Genomic DNA, 26384 nt, shown 5'->3' on the forward strand with positions numbered 1-26384 from the left:
GACGAGTTTAGTTTAAGTAAGGTTTCAGTACAGGTATAAATACAGGAAAACACAATAATTATATCATGAGTGACAATCTTTCTCTATATATTAGACATCTTCCAAAGGTTTATGTGTGAAACTTATAAAATGCGATAGAATAAGAATAAAAATAAGAATAAGAATAAGAATAACCGGGCGAGTTGGCCGTGCGCGTAGAGGCGCGTGGCTGTGAGCTTGCATCCGGGAGATAGTAGGTTCGAATCCCACTATCGGCAGCCCTGAGGATGGTTTTCCGTGGTTTCCCATTTTCACACCAGGCAAATGCTGGGGCTGTACCTTAATTAAGGCCACGGCCGCTTCCTTCCAACTCCTAGGCCTTTCCCATCCCATCGTCGCCATAAGACCTATCTGTGTCGGTGCGACGTAAAGCCCCTAGCAAAAAAAAAGAATAAGAATAAGAATTCACAGCAGGCAAATCCTGAGGCTGTACCTTAATTAAGGCCACTGCCGCTTCCTTCCAACTCCTAGGCCTTCCGTATCCAATCGTCGCCATAAGACCTATCTGTATCGGTGCAACATAAAGCCCCTAGCATAAAAAGAATAATAAGAATTGTTCCGGGGTTTCCGTGTTCACAGAGGAATAGGAAGCGCCTGGGTTGAATGGCTGGACAGGGGATTACTTAGACCAACTTTGGTATAACAAATTTGGAAATTTTATTTCTTTCCTTACTTAAAATTGAGGGATAGAAAAGTGTTCAAAGTGTTCATACACGGTTGACACATAGTGGGCTTATCAATTGCTCCACAGTAATATTAATCACTGTTCCCAAAGGGAACCAAAACGAAGACACAGTTACCCTAAGAATAGTTAACGTTACAAAAGGGCATAATTACCCATACTACAATGCCTTAATGATAAAAATAAAATGTTATACAATTTCTAGAAGGACGAGAACCTAAGTGGACGTAAGTCCCATTGACACAGAGGCTAATCCAGTACTAAAAAGGGTGACTAAAGGAGGAACATTTAAAGCCGGGAAGGGCTGAAAAGTTAACAACGAGCTCGTCAGCTCTAACAATGCCTTGGACTTAGAAGTCCTAAATCAGGTACAAATCACATTGGGATAAACACCCAGTCGTTAAATTACTTATGAAAGAGCATAATTGCTCCTCACAGGTACAATATTGTGAAAGAGCAAGGTTTGCTCCGAGCAGATGCACTTCATAGGAGTATCAGCAAAAAAATAAGAGTCTAGCCTCGAACAAGCAACCAGTTTTTTTTGTCACACTTAAATTACACCGGGGAACACATCGGGTTACCGCACTTCAAAGTGTTCATACACGGTTGCCCCATGGTGGGCTTATCAATTGTTAGACAATAATATTAACCGCTGTTCCCAAAGGGAACCAAAACGAAGACACAGTTACCCTCAGAATAGTTAACGATACAAAGGGGTATAATTACCCATACTACAAGGCCTTAAGGAAAAAAAAGGAAAAGGTTTCACAGTAGCAGGCCATCAACAAACGGCAAGGAGGCGAAATACGAGAACTCCTTATAGAACCTACAGTAAGTGGGGATAGGCCCAATGATACAGATTCTAATCCCATACTAAAAGGGTGACTAAAGGAGGAACATTTAAAGCCGAGACAAAATTTACAAAATTTAGAGGTGGAAAACTTTAGTTATCCAATTCAAAGGTTGAAGGGGAGACGACTGAGGGTCACCACTCGCGTTCCCTTACATTAAATATTTCCCAGTAGGGAATAGAACTAGAGTCCAAAAACTTCGCAGAAGGTCCTACATTTAAACCACCAAAATACAAAATTACATTAAGAAACAGCTGAAACCTTCCACTCGAACTAGCCGCAGGCACGACCACGTGTTTAGGTAAATTCTACCATTACCCTGGATCTTCTTCAAGCAGGCAACGCCCCTGCCTCCCTAGCCCTGTATGGCCTCCGTCAAGTCGCACTCTCAAGCACTGGAGCAATTCAGACAAGACGGCCCTAAAGTGCCCTGCTTATATAGTTTCATAGGGGAAAGTTCCATTTGAGCTACACTATCCTGATAGGCTGAATTTCCGTACACACCCCCGGGTGTGATTAGCTAGAGAACATACTTCCAAGCATATGATAGGTAGATTACAATAGAAAAGGAACCAGCTGAAGTCTTGGCAACTTCAGTACATTAAAAAAATCGTAACAGAAATGTATAGCAAATCCAAAAATAAACATTTCTCTGTCCATTAGTTTAGCTTTAGTCCAGCGGGTATCATTAGTAAATAGATGGTAGAGCCATCGTACCATGGAAGAAGAAAGTTTTGGTAGTTTAAAAGTTCATGTCCGTTGGCATAGATAGCCTTAGAGAAGGCGCGCAGTTTAATTAGCAGGAGAAGTTGTGCCCGTGGTAAATAATAATAATAATAATAATAATAATAATAATAATAATAATAATAATAATAATAATAATAATAACTTATCCTGACTGACTGACTGACTGACTGACTGACTGATTCATCATCCCCGAGTCAAAACTACTGGACATAAAGAAATGAAATTTTGGGCATACATTCATATTACAATGTAGGTACTTACTAAGGGAGGAATTTTTACATATTCCTTCACTAAGGAGGTGAAAAGGGGGGTGAATTTTTGAAATAAGTGTATCTCTATCACAAAATCTGAACAATTTAAAGACATGAAAATTGTTATTTGGAATCTTACTTAAAAATAAAGAAACACATATTATTTTGTTTACGGAAAATCCTGTTATGGGGGTGAACAAGGTGAAAAAGGGGCTAATGCCTTTTATGTGGATACATATATGTAAAAAACTGAAGATGTTACAGTAGTGAAAATTGGTATTTTTAATGATTTGTTTCATGAAAATCCACTTAAGGGGAAGTGTTAAAGGAGGAAAAGTTTAGAAATGAGCATATATACAGTATATATAAAAAATTTAACACGTTACAGACGTGAAAATTGGTTTTTGTCTTTAAAATATAAAAGTAACATGCATTTGTTTGTTTTCGAAGAAACGCTTCAGTGGGCGAGGGAGGACTGAAAAAGGGGTTGAATTCTTTTCATGTGGATACTTTTATTTCAAAAACTGAAGATTTAACAGACATGAAAATAGGTATTTGAATCACTTTTAAAAATAAACACGTTTTTTTTGTTTTCGGAAAATCCACTTAAGGGGGTGGGGTGGGTGAGGAGAAGTGAAATAAGTTGAATTTTTACTATGTGTATACTTATATATCAAATACTGAAGATGTTCTAGACGTGAAAATTGGTATTTGGAATCTCCTCTAAGAATAAGGAAACACGTATATTTTGTTTTCAGAAAAATCCTCTTAAGGCGGCGAAAAAAGTTGAGAAAGAGGTTGAATACCTTTTTGATGATACTTATATCTCAAAACCTGAAGATGTTACAGCTGTGAAATGTTTTATTTGGAATCTCCTTTAAAAATAAACACGCATTTTTTTTTTTTTTTTTTTTTTTTTTGCTTTTGGAAAACATACTTAAGAGGGACGTTCGAAGAGGACTGACAAAGGGAGTGTATTTTTAAAATGAGTAGGGCCTATATATCAAGAACGAACCAAACATGTTACAGACCTAATTTTCTTTTCGGAAATATCACTTGGAGGGGGCTAGAAAAGGACTGAAAGAGGGGTTGAATTATTTTTATTATAATACTGCTATCTCAACATTTGAAGATTTGAAGATATGACGTGAAAATTGGTATTTGGAATCTCCTTTAAAAATAAAGAAACACGTTTTTTGTTTTTTCGTAAAATGTACTGAAGAGGCTGTGAAAAGAACTGGAAAGGGGTTGCATTCTTTTTATGAGGATACTTATATCTCAAAAACTGAAGATGTTACAGACATGAACAATTTTTTTGGATTCTACTTTAATAATAAAGAAACAGGGTTTTTTTGTTTTTTCGTAAAATTCACTAAAGAGGGTGTGAAAAGAACTGGAAAGGGGTTGCATTTTTTTATGAGGATGCTTATATCTCAAAAACTGAAGATGTTACAGACATGAAAATTTTATTTGGAATCTACTTTAGAAATAAAGAAATTCGCGTTCATTTGTTTTTGGAAAATCCAATTAAGAGTGGATAAATGAATTGAAAAATTAGTTTAATTCTTTGTATGAGGATACTTATATCACAAGAACGAAGGATGATACGGACATGAAAATTGGTATTTGGAGGAATCTCCTTAAAAATAAACACGCATTTTTGTTGGGGGCGGGGAGGGAATCAACTTAAGAGGGGTGTAAAAGTAATTGAATTCTTTCCATGAGAATACAAATAAAAAGTGGATGTAAAACAATACTTCCCTAAGGGTTTTTGACTGGGGAATGACGAATGATGACAAAAATATACCTTTACAAGAAACCGTTTGAATTACGAAGTTAAAATATCAAATGACATCCTAGGTGTTAAATAACAGAAGGTTTTAAACAAATTTAACCGCTCAGAGAGTTAAATTGGGGTTAAGGTCCGAAAAAAAAATTAATTCCTTCCTCCGAAAATGTTTAACGTACAAAGACAAAATTCCACTGGATTCCATTTGAACTCTCCAAAAGGTAAAACTTTGAATAAAAACCTTCATTTTAAATCCGTAGCGAAGCACGGGCATCTTGCTAGTATTAATAATAATAGACTAACTATGATAATGTGCGAGATTTGAGATACAGAGAAACTCGCATATTACTTCACTTCCAGCCTTGATACAATCTCTTTGTTTTAAAAATCCTAGGTGTGAAATAGGAAATATTTTTAAACGTTCCACCGCTAAAGTGTCAAATGAGGTTAGGTTCGTAAAAGAAAGTATTCATCCCTATAAAACCGTTTGGCGTACAAAGTTGTAATTTTACGAGAAGTCTTCTTTTATGTCCTAGGTGTAAAATACCGTATATTTCAAACCATTTCTCCCCTAAGAGGTTTAGATGGTAATTGACTCTCAAAAACATAATATCCTTTCTTCCAAAACCGTTTCAGGCACGAACATTTTTATGAAGGGTTGTCGTCTATATACTGGATGCTAATAAATGTTTCAATACAATCTACAATCACCCCTTCCTCTATTACTGTTCGACGTACTAAATCAAAATTTCACAGGTCGGTCGCTTTTACGTCCAAGATGTTAAATCAGATGTGGTTTCAAACATTCAAATGCTTCCGTACGGGGTTCAAGTGAGTGGTAGATTATAAAATATATAACCATTCCCCCAAAACCGCTTGACGTACGAACTGAGGACGTATTTTACAGGCTCAGCTGACAGTGGACTCTCCAAAATGTAAAACTTTGAATAATAACTTCCATTTTAAAGCCGTAGCGAAGCACAAGTATCTTGCTAGTATTAATGATAATAATGATAATAATAATAATAATAATAATAATAATAATAATAATAATAATAATAATAATAATAATAATAATGTTATTGGTTTTACGTCCCACTAACTACTTTTACGGTTTTCGGAGACGCCGAGGTGCCGGAACTTAGTTCCGCCGGAGTTCTTTTACGTGCCAGTAAATCTACCGACGTGAGGCTGACGTATTTGAGCACCTTCAAATACCACCGGACTGAGCCAGGATCGAACCTGCCAAGTTGGAGTTAGAAAGCCAGCGCCTCAACCGTCTGAGCCACTCAGCCCGGCAAATAATAGACCAACTATGATAATCTGCGATATTCGAGATAGAATGAAACTCCCATATTGTTTGATTTCCAGCCTTTATACAATATATTTGTTCTAAAAATGTTTATAAATCATGCCGAGGCGCGTAGTCTCCATTAAATAAGATATTTTCTCGAAAGCCCTCCAAATTAGGGCAGAGAAAGAACTAGATCTACTGTACAACTAGGAGACTATCAAGGACCGTTTAGGATAGAACGTCCGTGTGTTGTATACATGAATCTTAAATCCACTCTCTCATATCTGAAGCCTAGGATTAAGCGATTCGTGGTAATCTTCATCAATATTAAGAGGGCCTACGAACTGCATGATGGAAACACCTCAATCAAAATTCTGAAGGAATTGGGTTTGGACAATAAAGCAAGGGCGATCATTTAACACACCCTGATGATTATCAAAATTCTTCCAACCATGACACAATATCTTTATAAGAAAAGGTGATAAAGGAGACGTTAATAACCACCGAGACGTGTCACAACTCTCAGTTAAATAAGCGATTCTCCCGAAATCTCTCCAAATTAGGGCAGGGAAACAACTTTATCTGAAACTAGGAGACTATCATGGAGGGCTTAGTATAGAACGTCTATGTGTTAACTATATCATGAAACTTATATCCACTCTTTCATATCTGAAGCCTAGGAAGAATAAATTCGTGGTAATATTCGCCAAGTTTATGAAGGTCTGATCAAATTATCTTAATCAAAATTCTGAAAGAATTGCATTTGGACAATAAAACAAAGGTGATCATCCAATACACCCTGATGAATATCACATCCAAAGTGTAATACTGAGGAGAAATTTCAGACGCCTTACTTAGGCAGGGAAATGGGCTCTCTTCTTCTCTTGCACTGTGTGCTTGAGAAAGCAATCCATTAGTAGCACAAATACCTTAGTAAAAAAGGTATTGTATACGAAGTTAAACTGTCTGTAAAAGTAAGAACATGGCAATCGACTGGCCAGCATTCGCAAATGTTCTTACAATTTTTCCGATTCCATTGGCACAGTTGCAAAGCAAATCAACCAACTGAAAGCACAAGCAACAAAGGTCGATCTCCAGATCTCCTTTGAGGGAAAGGCATTCATACCGAACATCAATCTGCTGCCCAGAAAGCTAGCGGTGGAGCGCGGGATAATAAATCGGGGAGAGAAGTTCAAATGTTTTTGTTTGTTTGTTTTGCAAGTGGCTTTACGTCACACCGACACAGACAGGATTTATAGCGACGATGGCATAGGAAAGGGCTAGGAGTGGGAAGGAAGCGGCCCTGGCCTTAATAAAGCTACAGCCCCACCATTTGCCTGGTGTGAAAATGGGAAACCACGGAAGACCATCTTCATGGTTGCCGACAGTGGGATTCAAACCCACTACCTCCCGAATGCAATCTCACAGCTGCACGCTCCTAACCGCACAGCCAACTCGCCCGGTAGTTCAATTGTCTAGGAGAGTGTATAGAGCCCAATATGTGTGGAAACAATCTTCGTATCCAGTATCAACATGGTGGAAATGGCATACCAACTAACCAAGGGCGTCTTCAATGCCAAGCTCAGACACGACTGTGCAGAGGCCTTGTACACGACAGAATGCCTTGCAATAATAAGAAAGATTTGGTATAAAAACTAGAAGCCAAGCAAAGGAAGATCTTGAGGGAAGTCTTGGGTCGGTTCAAAGAAAATGGTGAGTGCAGAAAAAGGCACATTCGTGACGTATATTCACTCGAGGAATAGATAACAGACGCCATTCGAAAAAGGAGTATCACTTCCTGTGGTCACCTGGCATAAATAAGTTGAGGGAGACTGTCCAATCCGATCTATGCCTAGGTCAAATGAACCTGGTTCGCGAAGTGGACTTACAAGAAGTGAGGCTCACACGTGATAACATGTTGAAACATGATCCACTCCGAATGAAACTTGGAGGACACCGTGGTTTCTACGGCAGGCAAAAAAAGACAAGAAGTGTATCAAAGATAGAAAAAACACTCACCGAATATCATGGAAGAAATCGGTTGAAATTGTGAAATACGTTGTAAATAAATAGATAAATAAATAAATAAATAAATAAGAAGAAATGGGAAGCCAAGTGATTTTTAGTACCTAATTGATAAATATACATTTTAAAAGCTATTTCATCAATCAAATAACCATAACTCCTCTTGAAGTAAGTTGTCATATCCCTACCCATAAATTCCGCTCTGCTCGTTATTAGGACGATTGTAATCTGATCACACATTAACCAGTTACTGCACGACACTGACCTTTGTTGACGGACACAAGGGCGCAATTATCGTGGTGTTCTGTGTTCATGTTGAGATAGCAGTTACGTTCTCTGACAAACCACTTTGAACTATAATTTCGTTGCATAAATATGAGCTACATGCACTGCTGAGCGATCCTGGATAGATGATGAACTTAATTTCTGTACCAGCGCTCTCATATCATGTACTGTCACCAACTTCTGTGATGACCTAGAGTCTATTCGTATTCAAAGCATGGACGGAAAGCTACAGTTGCAAATCGAATAACATTAGCAGACCGAGCTCGATAGCTGCAGTCGCTTAAGTGCGACCAGTGTCCAGTATTCGGGAGATAGTGGCTTCGAACCCCACTGTCGGCAGCTCTGAAGATGGTTTTTCGTGGTTCCCCATGTTCATACCTGGCAAATGCTGGGGCTGTACCTTAGTTAAGGCCACGGCTGCTTCCTTCCTACTCCTAGCCCCTTCCTGTCTCATCGTCGGTGCGACGTAAAGCAATTTGAAAAAGAAAAAAAAAACATTAGCAGAGATGCAGAGATATCAACCTTCTAATGTGATTGTCCATAGCGGCATAATTTGTTACATACAAGGGAGGGTTACCTTAAACCAATAAACGCTTGAAATATCATTCATTCCGCCTGACACTATTATTGTCATATTTTGTAGTAAAAAATTACGAGAGGACATTCTTCTTCTTCTTATTTTCTTCATGGGGCCTCCAAATATTAGTTCCTAATTAGCGTCGACCTCTCACACCTTTTGCTACCATGTTTCTCCTTCATTCCCACCTAGATATACCTGCTCCCTTCACAAAGCTGCAGGTTGTTCTTAATTCGGTCGAGAGGACCTTGCATTGCCCTTCGATGCAACCGTATTCTTCGTGCATTTTTAAATTTTACAAAGCTGGGGCTCTACCTTAATTAAGACTCCGGTCTTTTCCTTCCCGATCCTATACCTTTCCTATCCCATCGTCATCGTTAAGCAAATTGTAAAATATAACACATGACGTGGACAATCATTGCGTCCTCCATCTTCTTATTTTTCTACCGCTTTTTCCAACACCTGTGGGGTCGCGGGTGTGAACTGTGTCGCCCATGTGGACTTAGCCCTGTTTTACGGCCGGATGCCCTTCCTGACACCAATCCTATATGGAGGGATGTAATCACTATTGCGTGTTTCTGTGGTGGTTGGTAGTGTAGTGTGTTGTCTGAATATGAAGAGGAAAGTGTCGGAACAAACACAAACACCCAGTCCCCGGGCCAGAAGAATTAAACAGAGGGATTAAAATCTCCGACCCGGCCGAAAATCGAACCCGAGACACTCTGAACCGAAGACCTCAACGCTGACCATTCAGCCAATGAGTCGGACTCATTGCGCCCTCCATGTCTAATTGAAAAATTACAGTTGCATTTTTCACAAAACTCGTGCTTTGGTGCATTCAATGATCCTATACATGTACACTCTTCTATATACTGCTCTTGCTATTCCTAATTCACTGCAGATCGTTTTTGCCCACAGTCACTCGGCTCTTCATAATGTTTTCGTTTACACATCATCCTGCTTTTTTTATTTAATGTTCTCCTTCACATTAGACAGCATAAATTCGCACCGAAAGCAGTCAGTGCAGGCAACTCTTTACTAAATCACGGGTAATAGAATAGAAACTGAACGCATATGGTGGGAATTTGCATTCATCAAACTGTTTGTCAATATTTAGATTGATGCTTTCACGGCCATGTATTGTAGACACGATAAACCAAGCGTTTGGACTTTTGCAGTGTCAAGAAATCAAGGTGAAATTCTTAACGTTTCGCAGAGAACTTCTGAAGACAGTCTCGACTGTTCACGAAGAAGACTTCTCCAATCTTCTTCTTCTTCTGGAAATTTATGGGAGGACTTCTCCAATAATGAAGGTTTGAATTAAATAATGCTTTACCGTTGGTCTATACACGGGCAACTTGATGCGTTGAAGCGCAGCTAGGGATCCAGTCTGCCGTGCTGTATGGTAAGTGGTACTCTAATTCGTCACCAGATGGCTGACTATTAGCATTCCAACTGGGAGCTGACGACACCATCTAAGCTCCAATGACGGCCGACTGGATCCCTCGCTGGGCTCCTTGGAGCTAGCTAGAGCGACACATCAAGTCGGCCGTGGAGCTAGCTAGAGCGACGCATCAAGTCGGCCGTGGTCCAATTAAGATGTTCCTTTTTATACTGTACTAGCTGATGTACCCGTGCTTCGCTACGGGATTCTCAGAAAGAATGACTTTGTGGTTTTCCTAACCTGAGATCAACATAGGTCATTACAAAAACGTAAGTATGAATGTAGCGATTAAAAGCAATGCTATCATATAAAATACTCGATCAAATGGAAAGCCCCACGTTTTATCACTTTTAACGAACAGTGCGGCGGTTAGATTGCGGTGCTAATCTAATAGTCCAAAGTTCCAGAGCTGGGATGACCAGGCCGCAGATTGCCATGAACACTCATCTGCCATTATTACGCTAAATATGCACACTGTTCATTCCAATCAGTGCCTCAGAGTAGGGAATGAATAGCCCGAATGCTATGATGATCCAGTGTGTTACGTACCAGTAGTATCAGAAAATTTATAAACCAGGGGAATGGCATGCTAAAGAAGAAAGTTATCTAACTCCCCAGCTACTTCCCATCAATATTCAGACAGGCTGTTACACTCTGTACGACTGGGCGAGTTGACCGTGTGGTTAGCGCTGCGCAGCTGTGAGCTTGCATCCGAGAGATAGTGGATTCGAACCCCATTGTCGGCAGAGCTGAAGATGGTATTCCGTGGTTTCCCACTTTCACACCAGTCAAATGCTGGGCCTGTACCTTAATTAAGGCCTAAGTCACTCCTAGCCCTTTCCTATCCCATCGTCGCCATAAAACCTATCTATATCGGTGCAACGTAAATCGAATAAAAATACTCTGTACGCAGCAGTAATCCTATCTACCGGAGATGAGGGGCAACAGAAGACACAAAGCACATCACGACAAACAATGGTCAATGTAATGTTATTGTTGATCAATGTTATGAGCTTTCTATATTGTAGGCCTTCACATTTAGTTTTCTTTCGACTCTGTGATTTGTAAAATATTTTATACCATAAACTGTAGTTTCTTATTCTCCGACTTTACATACCGATTTTCATTAAATACTGTTTACCCATTTTCTCGTTACTCGGCGCTGATATGGACTTAATAACAAAAATCCAAATTCATGAATATCTTTGTGATCATAGCCAGTACGGTAACAATGCATAAGACATGAATAATATGAAATTTAATACTATATTACCTTAGTTATGTAGCATTCATCGATTACACCTCTAATAAGAAATATTTGATAATTACATTTTAGGCCTTCCCCTAAACTACCATTTTACTCAGCGTGAATAAAATAATGTACAGCCTAGACTATAGCGACTTATTTCCTGACTTTGCATACCGATTTTCATCAAGATAGGACTACTAATAACAACAATGTTTGAGAATTAAATTTTAGGCCTTCCCCTAAACTACCATTTTTCTCAGCGTGAATACAATTATTGACAGCCTAGATTATAGCAACTTATTCCCCAACTTTGCATACCCATTTTCTTTAAAATACGACCAATAATAACATAAATAGTTGAGAATTCAATTTTAGGCCTTCCCCTAAACTACCATTTCACTCAGCGTGAGTAAAATGATTTATAGCCTAGATTGTAGAGGTTCATCCTCCGACTTCACATACCGATTTTCATTAGACCACTAATAACATAAATAGTTGAGAATTCAATTTTAGGCCTTCCCCTAAACTACCATTTCACTCAGCGTGAGCAAAATGATTTATAGCCTAGATTGTAGAGGCTCATCCCCCGACTTCACATACCGATTTTCATTAAATTCTCTTCAACCGTTTTCTCGTGATGCGTGTACAGACAGACAGACAGACAGACAGACAGACAGACAGACAGACAGACAGACAGACAGACAGACAGACAGACAGACAGACAGACAGACAGACAGACAGACATTACGGAAAAGTAAAAAATGCATTTTATTGTTACTATGGACATGACCGATACAGAAATACCATTATTTTCAAATTCTGAGCAATGTACAGACAAAACTCTTATTTTATGTATATAGATGTCGGTTGCGAAGTAACCGCAAGGTTTTCAGACGAATCATGGGGCGGGGGGAGCGAATGAGGTAGATGAAATAAATATAAATAATCAAATAAAGTGCAACGAAAGACTAACAGGATAGAAGAATAGATCAGAGCTCCCTCCATAACATCCCTCTGTAAACAAATAGATATTGCTTTCCTGAGAAAATCCCTCGCGGGTAACATTCATATAAACCCTTTCAACCGCTTACAGCTGAACTATCGTTCCGCTCAATGAGGTCGAGGTGTGTCCTTTTTCCCTCCATTTGCAAGAACAGCATCATATCAAAGCGGCTTCTTTAATCGTGCTGCTCGGCTGTGGAATGAACTCCCACCACAGATAAAAGAACTACCTCCAGAGAAATTTTGTAAAGTGGTAAAAAGGATGTATATATAAGGAAACTTTCTGTACATAATATAATTTTTCTGCTGTGTGAATTTTCAGTATGAATGAGAGGACGGATGAAAGTTTATGTGATCCCGAGTGAATGAGACTGTACTGTATGTGGGTATGAGTGAGCTGGCCTAGCTAAAGTATATTTGGGGATAAGAGAGAGAGAGAGAGAGAGAGGTAGAGTGCGTGTGTGTTTGTGTGTGTGTGTGTTGAATTACTTGAATGTTGACCATGTCTTGTGAGTAGTATGTAAATATGCCTGTAAATACGGGAACTGTATAGAAGCACACTATGTAGAATGTAATTGTATATTTGAATATTGTAATTTTAAGTGGTGATGGAGGCACTTTCATGTATGTGGGGCTATGCCCTTTCTCCATTCACCATCCATAAATTGTACCTGCAGTTAGTGGAAAATAATAATAATAATAATAATAATAATAATAATAATAATAATAGCCCAGTAATTCAACTTGATTTACTGTTTCCATTTCCACCACGGTGCTGAACCCACTTTGAATAACATAAACACCCCAAATTGTTTAGTGTTGATTCTGCGATTGGAATTAACTTTCCATAGGATCAAGTTCTCTGCGAAACGTAAAGTATTTCAACTTGTTTTCTTGATTTTGCAAAAGCCCGAAAGCTTATTACTGTATCATGTTTGACTTCAGTTTTGTCTACTTTTTGGTCTATAACGTCTTTATATACATGAATTTTTTTCTTCTAAACTTCTTTTTCTTTACTTTTACTTTTACCCTCCAATAACACCCGTTATTAACTCATCGACGCACGTAATGGCATGAAGTCCCTAAAAGTTATCAAGAGTAACATTTTACTTACTGTTGTTAATAGGCGTGTGCTATGCTTCTTCTCCTACCACTCATCTCCAGTTCCATAAAATCCAACCCGTCAAGGACGAGTGCAACTGACAATTAATAATAATAATAATAATAATAATAATAATAATAATAATTCCGGGATGAGTAGCTCGTACGGTAGAGCGCTGGCCTTCTAACTCTAACTAGGCAGGTTCGATCCTGGCCCAGTCCGGTCGTATTTGAATGTGCTCGAATACGTCAGCCCCGTAGGTAAATTTATTGGTACGTAAAAGAACTCCTGCGTGACAAAATTCCGGCACCTCTGCGTCTCCGAAAACAATAAAAGCAGTTAGTGGGTCATATAATCAATAACATCTATCTATATAAATAAATTGCGTTTGTTTTGTTTGACAATTTTTCATATATTTGTCCGTTTTACGTCAACTCAGGACCGAATCGGTGGTTTTTATTTTTCGTGTCTGTTTATCTGTTTGTTGCAACATCACGGCGAAACGGATGAATAGATATCGACCAAACGTCATATTTGGAGTATACGCGTTCCAGTGAACCTTTCGATATGCGTATAATTTAGAAATATTTGAATAGACGGGGGATTCATAGGAAAACCAGAACAGTTTTCCTCCATTTTCTCTTATACTATTGATTTTATATAAAATCCGTGGACTTCATTTGAAACGTCTCTTTATTATAAACAACTTTTGTTTTGTTCATAATTTAACTTACTCTTCAAATGACGGAGACATTTACTATTTTCTAAGGGTATCATGCTTTGCATTGAGGGACCGACAGGCTGACAACGAACCTACAGGTTACCATGGCAACGTCGCTGACTGCTTGCTAGCAGGGATGTAGCGTATTGCTATTTTCGTCATCATTCCTATAAACTCGTAGTTGTTCCTCGGGTAGAAAGCGAGAAAGACGTCAATCGGATATTCTGCCGGATATTGGCGGAATATTGTTGGAGATTATAACTGTCCTCCGATAGCTTAAGTAATAACACCCTGAGTCATCTTCTTATCTGTTTACCTAAGAATCCCTGCGCCTAAATTTCTCCTCAGTTACTGCTTTCTTATATCCTTAACTCATACAATTACAATTTATTGAGGGACATTTGATTTTCCAATACATCCGTTTGGTATTCAAATATTTATCCTATCCGGCTGTACTCAGTTTTAATCCTATTTTCTATTAATTTCAACTGTCTTAACTAAATCACTTTCTTCCTTAATTTTCCCGCATGTATGCGAGTGCTAATCTCGAAACCTGGACATTATTTTCTTTGAGAAAAAATTTCAAGCTGTTCAAATGTATAACTTTTGGCCCCGGAAAATATCGAAATATAGATGCATTTTTATGACGGCGCAGACCTTCGTTTCTGGATAATTGGTGGCTAAACGGTAAGTCGTATTACAAAACAGATAGCACAATCACCGTTCTACTGTTGACACGATTGTTGATACGTTAGATAGCGCTGCACTTCTGCACAGGTGAAAAGTTATTTGTTGCCTAATGGCAACAGTATGCAGTAGAGGGTTAATAATAATAATAATAATAATAATAATAATAATAATAATAATAATAATAATAATAGACACATCGAAATGAAAATCCATACCCACCTCTATAGTCTTGAGAGTCGCCCAATTACAGTATAGAACATGGGTTGAACAAAATGATCTGTACTTCAGTTACCTCTTTGAGGCCAACGGAAAGGCCCTCTCGATGGTCCGTTTTAACCTCTCAGGTTAGGAAATAAATGATTTCCTCCTCTTCCTCTGTAACATGTGAGACCCTTTTAATAAATAATGTTTAGAGATAGTGGGTTCGAACGCCGCTATCGGCAGGCCTGAAGATGGTTTTCTGTGGTTTTCCATGCTTACACCAGGCAAATGCTGGGCTGTACAATACCGTGTCTGTACCGTGTAGATATGCATCATTCATATGTGAGCTTTTATGGTTTCGATTCATAGATATTTCTACTGTGTGCAGTGCTAAAATTAACCTGGTAATTCAACTTGATTAATTGTTTCCATTTCCATCAGGGAGTTGAAACCACTTTGAATAACATAAACCCCCAAATTGTTTCGTGTTGATTCTGTGGTGGGAATTAACTTCCCATTGGGTCAGCCTGATTGGTCTCATTGTTAATTGGATCACTATTGCACTCATTGTTAGAGGCTCCGAAATTTTTCCGTCGTAAATTTTGTGCGCGTGAAGGCTTAACCTATATTACTGCGGCTTAAAATGTGTACTGCATAAAATATTCATTCAAACTGTGATGTTTGCTAACGATAACTGTTAGCCGAGAGTCGACCTCGTTGAGGTAAACATGTCGCATGAGCTGCGATGTTGTAAATAAATTACTGAGTCTCGTGGTCAGAGGAAAATCGCTATGAGATGACATACTCTTAGTTACACAAGCGCTCTTTACAACTGATGTATGATACGTTAGACACGAAAGATTCCCTATCATAATCTCACGGCGAGAAAAATCTGATTAAACCGGCTACTACTGAAATTCGGGTTTAAATTCACATGCTAGATTCCTAGAACGAAGAACAGTCCGTGGTACACGTGCCTTCTTTGGTCCAGAGGTTGATTGGATCCTCAAATAGCAGCACCGGAGGTGCTATAATGAGACTGCAAAGCATGGTAGAGAGCGATATAGTTTGCGTATGCTTTTTTCTTTGGGTCAGAAAAATATTGCAGCACGACTGACACTTTGTGTACCACCTTCCACAACACCTGGACTCACCAGTAGTGCTCCGAAAGTCATAACTCAGCACCACCCATTTAAAAATGTACAGGTGAAGCAAGTCCACCACATTCTTCACTTAGAAAACCAAAGTACATCCGGTAATGTATATCTCGGCCAACAGACCCCCCGTTACTCTGGATTAGAAGTGGTCATTTGGAAAACTACTGTGGCGAAACGGTATGTCGTATCAACAAACGACGTTTTGTCGTATCACCATCGGGTATATTGGTTTAGAAACTTAGGTTAGTCCGATATTTTTGTGCAGTTTCCGCATATTCCTATTGTTTTTCCTTATTTACAAAAAAGTTAGAATAATGGAATTTGGCTTGCGAATGGCCCACGGACGTGTCAATGAGCCTGCCGAATTCCATGATTCTATCAGTCTTATCAGTGTATCAAACAGAAAAGTGATTTAAGGGAAATGTTCAAAATATCTTCACATTTATTGCCGAATGTGTTGTCCGTTTCGCGATACGACTTACCGCTTAGCCACAAATTACATCATAACGATGGTCTACACCGTCAGGAAAATTGCCTCCACATTTCGAAAAGTTAAACATTGAAACCTTTTGGAATTTCTGTCTCTTGCAGGTCAAGAGCTATGAATTTGCAAATTTTCAATTATCTAGTGCACAAGGAAGTTTGTCAGATATTATGTTTTAGGGGGAGGAGCAAAATGTAAAATTTGAAATTTTTAATTTTTCCTTAAGTTACACCCTGATAGCTATCTGTTCACAGAATTTCCAGTTTCCAGCTCATCTGGAAGTGGATAAACATTAATGGCAGTGATTGAGTGAGTGAGTCAGCCAGTCAGCCTTCTGGCTTTATATAATAGAAATAAGATAGCGGAAGCATGTGCGCGCATGATATTACAGACTGGAATTTGGAAATTTACTGCAGCGAAACGGTACATGGTATCGACAAACAGATTGCATCATCAGACGGCTCTTTGTGGCGTACATGTTTGGTCCCAAGATATTTTATAGTATGTCGCCCATTTATACCAAAGATAAAGGTAAATGTTTCGATCTAGGCCAAATTTCGTATGTTTTTAACAACTTGAGAAATTATTTTACCAACCTATCATACAGCTATATCTTAAAACTTGGAAGTCGTATGGACGATGAAACAACCTATAATCGTTTTGGTTCTTTGATGTTTTGTCATGTCTCTATCGGCCGCATATTAGATTTCTTTGGAAACTTAGTTTATGCGCAAATTGCAGTACAGTTTCCGCATATTTCGATTACCCATAACTGCATGGCAGCTCATCAGTTGAACTTAAGCAAGCAGAGACAGTGGATGTGCTGATCGGTTAGAGTCGAGACATGGCCATTTCAGTGGAACAATATCGAGCAGTAATTGGAAGATGGCAGATGAGTATGATTAGAAAAGTAATAAGGAGAATGGAGAGCAAAGGCGATATGAAAAGTATGAGGGAATTAGCACTGGTGGCAGCAGGGGTGGTAGTTCTACTAATCTACTGACTGGAATTGAATCCAGACCCTGATCCAGGTGGTGTCATCGATTGGGTTGAAAGTGAAGCAATTAAGGAGGTGGTTAAAGAAGATTGCCGAATGGACCAAGTTAAGGACATGAGAAGAGAATAATCAAAGGAGATAAAAGATATAAAGAGGCGCATTTAAGAAAAAATGAGTGAGACAACGTCTAAGGTGAAAAGTAATGCGGAAGAAAAAGTGCTACTGCGGAAGGAGGTGAAAGATTTGGTAAGAGGGGCGGACTAAGATGAAGAAAGATGAAGCAATTAGTAGTCAGGAACGTACGAGGAAATGTATCACAGTGTCCAAGAGAGAACGAAAGAGAATAAATTGGATTTAATGTATAAGGTGGTGGAGGTGATTCAAAATAAAATGAAGATTAACTTCAGTGAAGTGGACGATCTTGTACTGTTACCAGAAAATATTGAATCGGCGATAATACAAGTTAACACTTTAAAGGAGGTAGCAATGAAAACCGGGCTGCAGATATCATTTGAAAAGACACATTTCATGACTATCATTAAAGGATCTCCAAGATGCATAGTAACAACAAACAATGATAAATAAAGTTGTTAAATTCAAATACCTTGGTGAGATAATACAAGCTAATGGGCTTGATAAAGAAGCAAACCGCGAGAGAGCCAGAAAAATGGAGCTTGCATTCCACCTTACAAAAAACACATACAACAAGAAAGCGATCTCTATTAGGATAAAACTACGCCACTATCAGGCAGTAATTCAACCAGAGTGCTTGTATGCTTCAGAATACCTGGGATTAACAACCAGGAAAGACATTGAAGAAAATGAGAATAAGGAAAGAAAGATTTTAAGAAAAATCCTCCGTCCAAGAAATGTACTGACTCGTATTGATTACGCAGTAACAAAGAAATATATAAAACATGCAGTAGGAATTCAGATATCATTCTAAAGCGAAGAGTTAAATTTTTTTGGACATATTTCAAGAATGCCTGATGACAGACTTGCTAAGAAAATCTTTAACCACTGAATTATGAGGCATGGAGAAAGGAAGGGATGCTCTAAATCAGATAACTAGTAAATTTAGTAAAACGTTGATGCGGCCTCCCGAGTGCACAACTAACATGCGGTGCGACAGTAATTTGTGGGGAGTATATGGAAGTGGAAATTGTGAAGAGATTACTTAATTACTAGATGAGATTGAGGAGAGGAGAAGGGGCATATTGCTACAAGCTCCTTATCAGCAACAGCTCAAAAGTATGTATAGGGAGAGCTGGTTGGTGAAGGTCAAAACGAATGTGGAAAGGCTGCGACTAGGATACATATGGTACGAGGATTGGGATAAAAGGGTAAGGAGGTGTTGGAGAATTATAATAAACAGGGTAAAGGATATCCAAATGCAAGGTCAGGCGGAGGAATGTCGCAGGAGAGCGACCCTATGTTTAATAGGATAAGCGAAGCAACAAGGATAAGTATTATTAATGTAGTGATAGAGCTGCGAGAAGATGTTTATTATGATTGATGTTGGGCTTGTACAAGAACAAGGGCTGGATCCGGAGAAAGGACAATAACTTGTGTATACTGTATGGTGATGTGAGGGAAGATCTGAATTTGTTATCAATATGTAAAGAAACGCAAAATATGAGAGGAGAAATATTGAGTGAGAGTCAGAAGGAATTGTTAAACCAGCCTAGTAATTAACAGAACATTATTAGGTGGGTGGTAAAAGAGTGGAAAAGAGTAGGTAATTTAATTTTGTATTTATGTCCCGCAAGGAAATTATATATAAATAAAATAAAGGTAATGGACATGTGATTAATACGCAAGAGACACTTGGACAAAGAGGGGAGTTATCGTGTGTGAGTACTGCGGTTGTGTTAGTGCAATGATTAAATTATGTTTAATGGTAGTGTACGTAGTTTTGCTTTGTGTCGTAAGATATTTTGTGTTGTTGTTCGATATTTTAGGTTCCGGGTAAATAATGTAAGATGAAATATAGGGCACTGAGGCTCAGCAAGCATACGGGAGGGAAGTTGGTCGAATCAGCAAACAGTCTTACATAACGGCAGAGATCTGCGTGTATGACAGTGAGGCAGGTCAGGTCAAGGAACATGCAGCCTTGTCAAGAATCAGTGAAATATGATTCAAGGACGGAGTGATGCATTGTTCTAGGCCGTAGCTTGCGTCTAGAGTTTGATGACAAGACACGCTGATTCAACCAGGCTTGACATGTATAAAACCTTTTGTCGTTTGGAGTTTGCCGTTAGAATACAATTCAGTCTTGCAACCATTAACCAATTATTCATTCAGTCCAAATGCATTCATTAATTTATTCAGTTCATTCATATGTCTGTTGTAAAAAGATAACTCCGTACAGACTGGCAATAAATAAATGATATATGGCAGCTGGAGTAATGAAATTTGGTTTGCACATGGCCAATGGCCGTTCCAAGGAGCGTGCTGAATTTCGTGCTACTATCTTATAAGTGTGTGAATCACTAAAATAATATGTGGAAAATAAACCAAATTAACCAAAAATGAGAAAATGAAGCTTAATATAAGATAGAAGGGGTGGAGATACGACAAAAAGTCATAGGATCAAAGTTGTAGATCTCTTCATTTTAGGGACTGAAAGTGCAGTCCGTTTGTTGATAGCAGTTACCGTTTAGCCACAAAATACCTCGAAATGGAGGTCTGCACTATCATTCAATTTGGCTGAATATTTCGATATTTTTTGGGCGTAAATTATTAAATATTTGAGAATCTTGCAAAATCTCCGTCGGTTACTGGCTAAAGGCTATAATTTCATAAAATTTTATTTTTCTAGCGCACTGGATTATTGCGTCTGATATTTTGTTTAGGGGGTTTAAATGAAAAATTTGAACTTCTTTGGAATTTTTCCTTAGGTTACACCCTAATAGCTATTGGTTTGCCGAATTTCAAGTTTCTAGCTCATCTGGAAGTGGATAAACATTAATGTCGGTGAGTCAGCCTGTTAGCATTGTGGCTTTATATAATAGAGAAATTATTTATTTCCCATTTCGTCTTAAACACACCTTTTCATACTTACACAACATACCACATTACCAACCACCGCAGATATACGCAGACATACGGTTGACGTCAGGAAGGGCCGTAAAACGGTGTCAAGTACACTAGTGCAATTCAGTTCGCACCCGCGACCCAACCATGGTGTGAGAAATATGTCAGCCAAAGATGAAAGTCACTCTCGTGGGATACAGTTGGATTAATCCCTAATACATTCACGGTATCTCCCACCCGTTTTAAGAGGTAAGTAATAGAGGTTACCTCCAGGAGACCTCTCAACTTGTGAGATTAGGTTGATAACCATGGGATCACTAACTGAATCTGTCATTGTTTCCAGCTTCTTCTGCTAGCCTCCTCACTTTCATCTTCCCTATCTTGGTCTTTCTTGATCAGAACTTTCAATAAAAGTTGTTTGTTTTACATTCCACTAACTACTTTTATGGTTTTCGGAGACGCCGAAGTGCCGGAATTTTGTCTCAAAGGAGTTCTTTTACGTTCCGGTAAATCTACCGACACGGAGATGATGTATTTGAGCACCTTCAAATCCACCGAACTGAGCCACGATCGAACCTGCCAACTTGGGCTCAGAAAGGCAGCGCCGTAACCGTCTGAGCCACTCAGCCCGCCCACATATTCACCTGCAAGAACTTTGAAAATAAGGGTGACAGCAAACATAATCAAAGTAACAGTATTAAGGGAGGCCTTTTGTCAGTGCCTCTCCGGACTGTGTACAGAGGAAGGAAATAGGCAGCTTATCTCCTAAAAGGAACTTATATCCCACTCGGGACCACGTCCTAGCAGAGTTAAGTCCTACTTGTCACTCGTTTCATGAAGCAGCACATCCTCATGGGTTTTGGAGGCTAACGGAGTAAGTCTTCCTTTCTTCCATGGTAATCCACTGGCCGTCACCACTACTGTGATGTTCAAGTCCTCTCTGATGCTATAAAGGAGAACGTGAAAGTATTGTCTCTTCAAGCTTTGCCCTACCAAAACCTACGAGCTTAATAATATCCAATCCTTTAGAATTAAAAGGACTTTAATGAAAACACATGAATATGCCTCACGTAGAAGTTTAATTCACTTGAAAACAAATCATTTCTCCACATTTAATAGCCGGAGATCATTAGCACCTGACCATCCCCTCTAAGCCTACTGCTTAAGGATATGAGCCAGGAGGAAACATTTGTGTGGGAGGAGAAAATATCTGAGAGCTGGTTCGAGCTTCACTCAGCCTACGTGTGAACAATTCAGGAGCTATCTAACGGTGAGATAGCTACCCCAGTCTAGAAACCCAAGAACAACGTCCGAGAGGATTCGTTACGCTGACCACACATAACTTTCAACAGGCCTTTGTACCGAACAGCGGTCGCTTGATAGGCCAAGACTCTTCAGAGCTGTAGCACCATGGGGTTCGTTAAACTACAATAATAATAATTTTTTTTTTTTTTTTTTTTGCTACTTGCTTTACGTCGCACCGACACAGATAGGTCTTGTGGCGACGATGGGACAGGGAAGGGCTAGGAGTGGGAAGAAATCGGGCGTGGCCTTAATTAAGGTACAGCCCCAGCATTTGCCTGGTGTGAAAATGGGAAACCACGGAAAACCATTTTCAGGGCTGCCGACAGTGGGGTTCGAACCTACTATCTCCCGAATACTGGGCACTGGCCGCACTTAAGCGACTTAATAATAATAATAATAATAATAATAATAATAATAATAATAATAATAATAATAATAATAATAATAATAATAAGCCCCCTTTATTTATGCACGTTCAGAATGACATGAAAACTAGTACCTCAATATGTTACTTCATTATATCTTGCAGAACCTTGCAACATACATTACATAGTAAGACTCAAGAAATTCCAAAAAATTAGTAGTCCATTCTCTTTGTAGGCCTACAGGTCAGGCTATGCCATAGTTATGTCTAATGGAGTTATTTCAAGATCAAATGCCAGTAGAATGCATAAAATGCAAATTGAAATTTCAGGACACATGACACAAAAACGGCAGGTTCAGTAAGTAGAGACAAAGCATAACTGTGCAGCAGGTGGCCTACAGTTTACGTTGGCGAAAACATGGCTATATCTGAAACTTTATTTTATTATTCTCTTCGAAATTATAAATCTAAAATAAGAATAGAAATGATTTAAAAAATAAATTAAGCTATTAGCCGATGTGTTCCAGATGTACTTCTAAATTTTAAGAAATCTGCTTATTCACTCAGTAATTTATACTTCACTAATAATGAAAGTCAGTGGTAGTCCAGTATTATAAGAATGAGATCGGTAGTGGAAATTTTTCGACTTTTGGTTCTCGTCATTAAACAGGACATTATTTCATATATTTCATTATGATAGTCCGGATGGATTTTATCTTCCATGGTGTAGAATTTCTCTTGAAATTTTCCATCGACGAAGATCGGGAATATTCTTCTTACAGTGGGGGATGTTATTGCTATTTAAGGAGCCTCCGTGGCTCAGGTGGCAGCGCGCCGGCCTCTCACCGCTGGGTTCCGTGGTTCAAATTCCGGTCATCCTATGTGAGCCTTGTGCTGGACTAAGCGGAGGCGGGACACGTATTTCTCCGGGTACTCCGGTTTTCCCTGTCATCTTTCATTCCAGGGACACTCTCCAATATCAGTTCATCTGTCAGTCATTAATTATTGCCCCAGAGGAGTGCGACAGGCTTCGGCAGCCGGCACAATTCCTATATTCGCCGCTAGATGGGGCTTCATTCATTCCATTTCGACTCAATGACTGGAAACAGGCTGAGGATTTTTCATTGCTATAAAAGTCCAGAGGTCCAGTTGGAGATTTAAAAATATATTTCTGATTTTCTCTTTCATCAGTCGAATAGGAGCGGGAAACACACTGTTACGGTTGTCATTCATTTAGCTTCGTACTTTGTCTTCTGCCGCCTCTGTGGTGTAGTGGTTAGCGTGATTAGCTGCCACCCCCGGAGGTCCGGGTTCGATTCCCGGCTCTGCCACGAAATTTGAAAAGTGGTACGAGGGCTGGAACGGGGTCCACTCAGCCTCGGGAGGTCAACTGAGTAGAGGTGGATTCGATTCCCACCTCAGTCATCCTCGAAGTGGTTTTCCGTGGTTTCCCACTTCACCTCCCGGCGAATGCCGGGATGGTACCTAACTTAAGGCCACGGCCGCTTCCTTCCCTCTTCCTTGCCTATCCCTTCCAATCTTCCCATCCCCCTACAAGGCCCCAGTTCAGCATAGCAGGTGAGGCCGCCTGGGCGAGGTACTTGTCATCCTCTCCAGTTGTATCCCCCGACCCAATGTCTCACGCTCCTGGACACTACTCTTGAGGCGGTAGAGATGGGATCCCTCGCTGAGTCCGAGGGAAAAGCCGAACCTGGAGGGTAAACAGATGATGATGATGATGATGATGATGATGATGACTTTGTCTTCTCTGTTTTAGTGTATATTCCGCACAAAATTTGCACAACTCACGTATTATTCAGTTTCTGACTCAAAACATGTACATTAGAAACGAGTAAATGTAAAATAATTCAAGTTTTTTTTTCTGTTTGTTGTAGGTATTCTGTCGACGTAAAGGAGGGCTGACGGCGAAGGCTCGGTGCTGCAGTACTAGCAGCAGCGGCTTGGCAACTCACCAGATGACTGCGGGAAGGAGTGACTTTGAGGGGCTGAGTGAGAAGTACTGGGGTGAGATCTTGGAGAGAACTGTCTCATCCAACAGTCTTCAGACTCTACAGAGAGTATATGGTCATCCTTATCCCATTCCTCCCCCACCAGCGCGACCGAACGGCACTATCATTGGTGATATGAGGTTGTTCGAGACAGGAAATATGGACCTCTGATATTAGCCCTCAAGCTGTGGTGTACACGGATATCAGAGTGGATTTGTGGATTAGTTACACTCATTCCCCTGGACTCTATAAACTGCACGGTTACTTTTGTTGTACTTCTGTGCCATTACTGAACACTTCCGCTGGAGTGCCATGCATCAAGAAATGAGAACTCTTTTAACACTAGCAAAATGCTCATCAGACGTTTATCTATAATAATATCTATTATCAGAGGGAGAAGAAACTGCGTACTCCAGTTCACTAACTATAAATATTCCTGAATGAAAATGTGACTCTTAAGAATGGCAGCGCTAATTCATCTGTCGACAAATTCATGAACGTTTCTTTGGGAGAGATGAGAAATTATACTTATGATTAGACTTTCTACTCATTGCAGATTGCTCTGGATGCCATCATTACGTTATCGATATCCTTACAAAAGGACAGTCTTTTTGCGGACATATTGCTGAAGCCCTTGTTCCTCTGTAACGCGAAGAGGAGGGGTGAGCCACAGTTGAATTGGTATCAGGCTAATCTGTGAGGCCCTATCTTTCCGTCAAAAGCAAAACAATAAATCTGTACTTAGAAAATTTAGATACATGCTGTTTTAAATTATACTGCGTAGCAAGTTACTGAAGAGTACAATAGAGGTTTTTCAACAAAGCTCACCTTGACAACAAAATATAATGATTAATTTCTGCCAAGGTAAGTTTTCTCTCATGATGTCGCCTTCACATGTCTTTATGTGAAACACTCATGCTCAATATGCGTATTGACCAGCTTCACTTCCAGCCACCACTCGTCCTGATGTAGAACCGGATCACAGGCTAGTGGATAGAGCCCTATTCCGGTATGCATAGGCCCTACTCCCGGACAGTAGTTCATATCGTTCTATTTTTCTGTTCATATATTTTTGTACGTTTTCAAAAATGAATAATTTTTTTACAAGTCAATTCTTTAAAACAGGAAGATGAATTAGAAATCAAGCAAGAAAAAATATAGGGAGATAGTGGATTCGAACTCCACTGCCGGCAGCCCTGAAGATAATAATCCCAAGTTGAAGAATGGACAATCGCCTCTCCCCATATGGTTTTCGTCTGAACATCAGGAAGACGGAATACCTGGAAACTATTTCAAGTGGTGGCACCATCGAAGTCAGCGGTGAGAGGTACCTGGGACTGTGTTTTAATTAATTTTGTCGGCTGAACACCGAATATGTCGCCGAGCTGAGTTGGGCAGACAGTATAAGCGCTGACCTTCTGATCTGAAAGAGATGGGTTCAATCCTAACCTAGTCCAGTGCTCTTCAAAGGTTCTCAGATATGCCAGCTTCGTGTCGCTAGATTTATTGGACATAAAGAAACTCCCACCGCAAAAAATTCCCACTCATTGGCGTCTACGGAAATCTAAAAGTAGTACTAAATGCGCCACCAGAGATCTTCTAATAGCCTACACAGACCTATTTTCTCCTTTAGAAATCTAGTACCTCTATTGCATTTGAACCTGCAGCCTTTAGAGTTCGACACTCTCACAATGATCAACAGAGGGAGATGGATAATTGCGACTAAAGGGATTTTCATCTGTTTTCTTTTAAAAATTAATTCCTGTATTATTTCTTCTTTTATTTGATTTTATTTGAATTTAAATTAATATAGTAACATTAGTGATTTCACATTTGCTGAAGGAATAAAAACGAAACCATTGAAATTATTTTAAAATCTGCATATTGGGATTGTTTGAAATGGACGAAATATTCATATTATCGCTATCAATTTCTACAAGCGCCTAACTGTCATGTATGAATGCTCTGTTTACTTGCTTAATTTCTAGTTCATATTCTTGTATTAACGACTTTAATTAATTTACAAATTAATTACGCAAATAGGGTAGCTTTCTTCTCCGATATTTATTACACTCTGTTCATT

At 39.3% G+C, this 26384-nt stretch overlaps 1 protein-coding gene across 1 annotated transcript in view; it reads left to right on the plus strand.

Moving 5' to 3' along the window:
* The window catches only part of LOC136869171 (trace amine-associated receptor 8c), a 220740-nt gene extending 195854 nt beyond the window's left edge, over positions 1 to 24886 (plus strand). Inside the window, exon 8 of the mRNA XM_068227116.1 lies at positions 24188 to 24886. Within this exon, the coding sequence (XP_068083217.1) occupies positions 24188 to 24472 (285 nt within the window). The 3' untranslated portion in view covers positions 24473 to 24886. The remainder of the gene's footprint in view (positions 1 to 24187) is intronic.
* Positions 24887 to 26384: the final 1498 nt, after the last annotated feature.

Source organism: Anabrus simplex, chromosome 1 (assembly GCF_040414725.1).
Source record: "Anabrus simplex isolate iqAnaSimp1 chromosome 1, ASM4041472v1, whole genome shotgun sequence".
In the NCBI taxonomy this organism is placed as follows: Eukaryota; Metazoa; Arthropoda; class Insecta; order Orthoptera; family Tettigoniidae; genus Anabrus; species Anabrus simplex.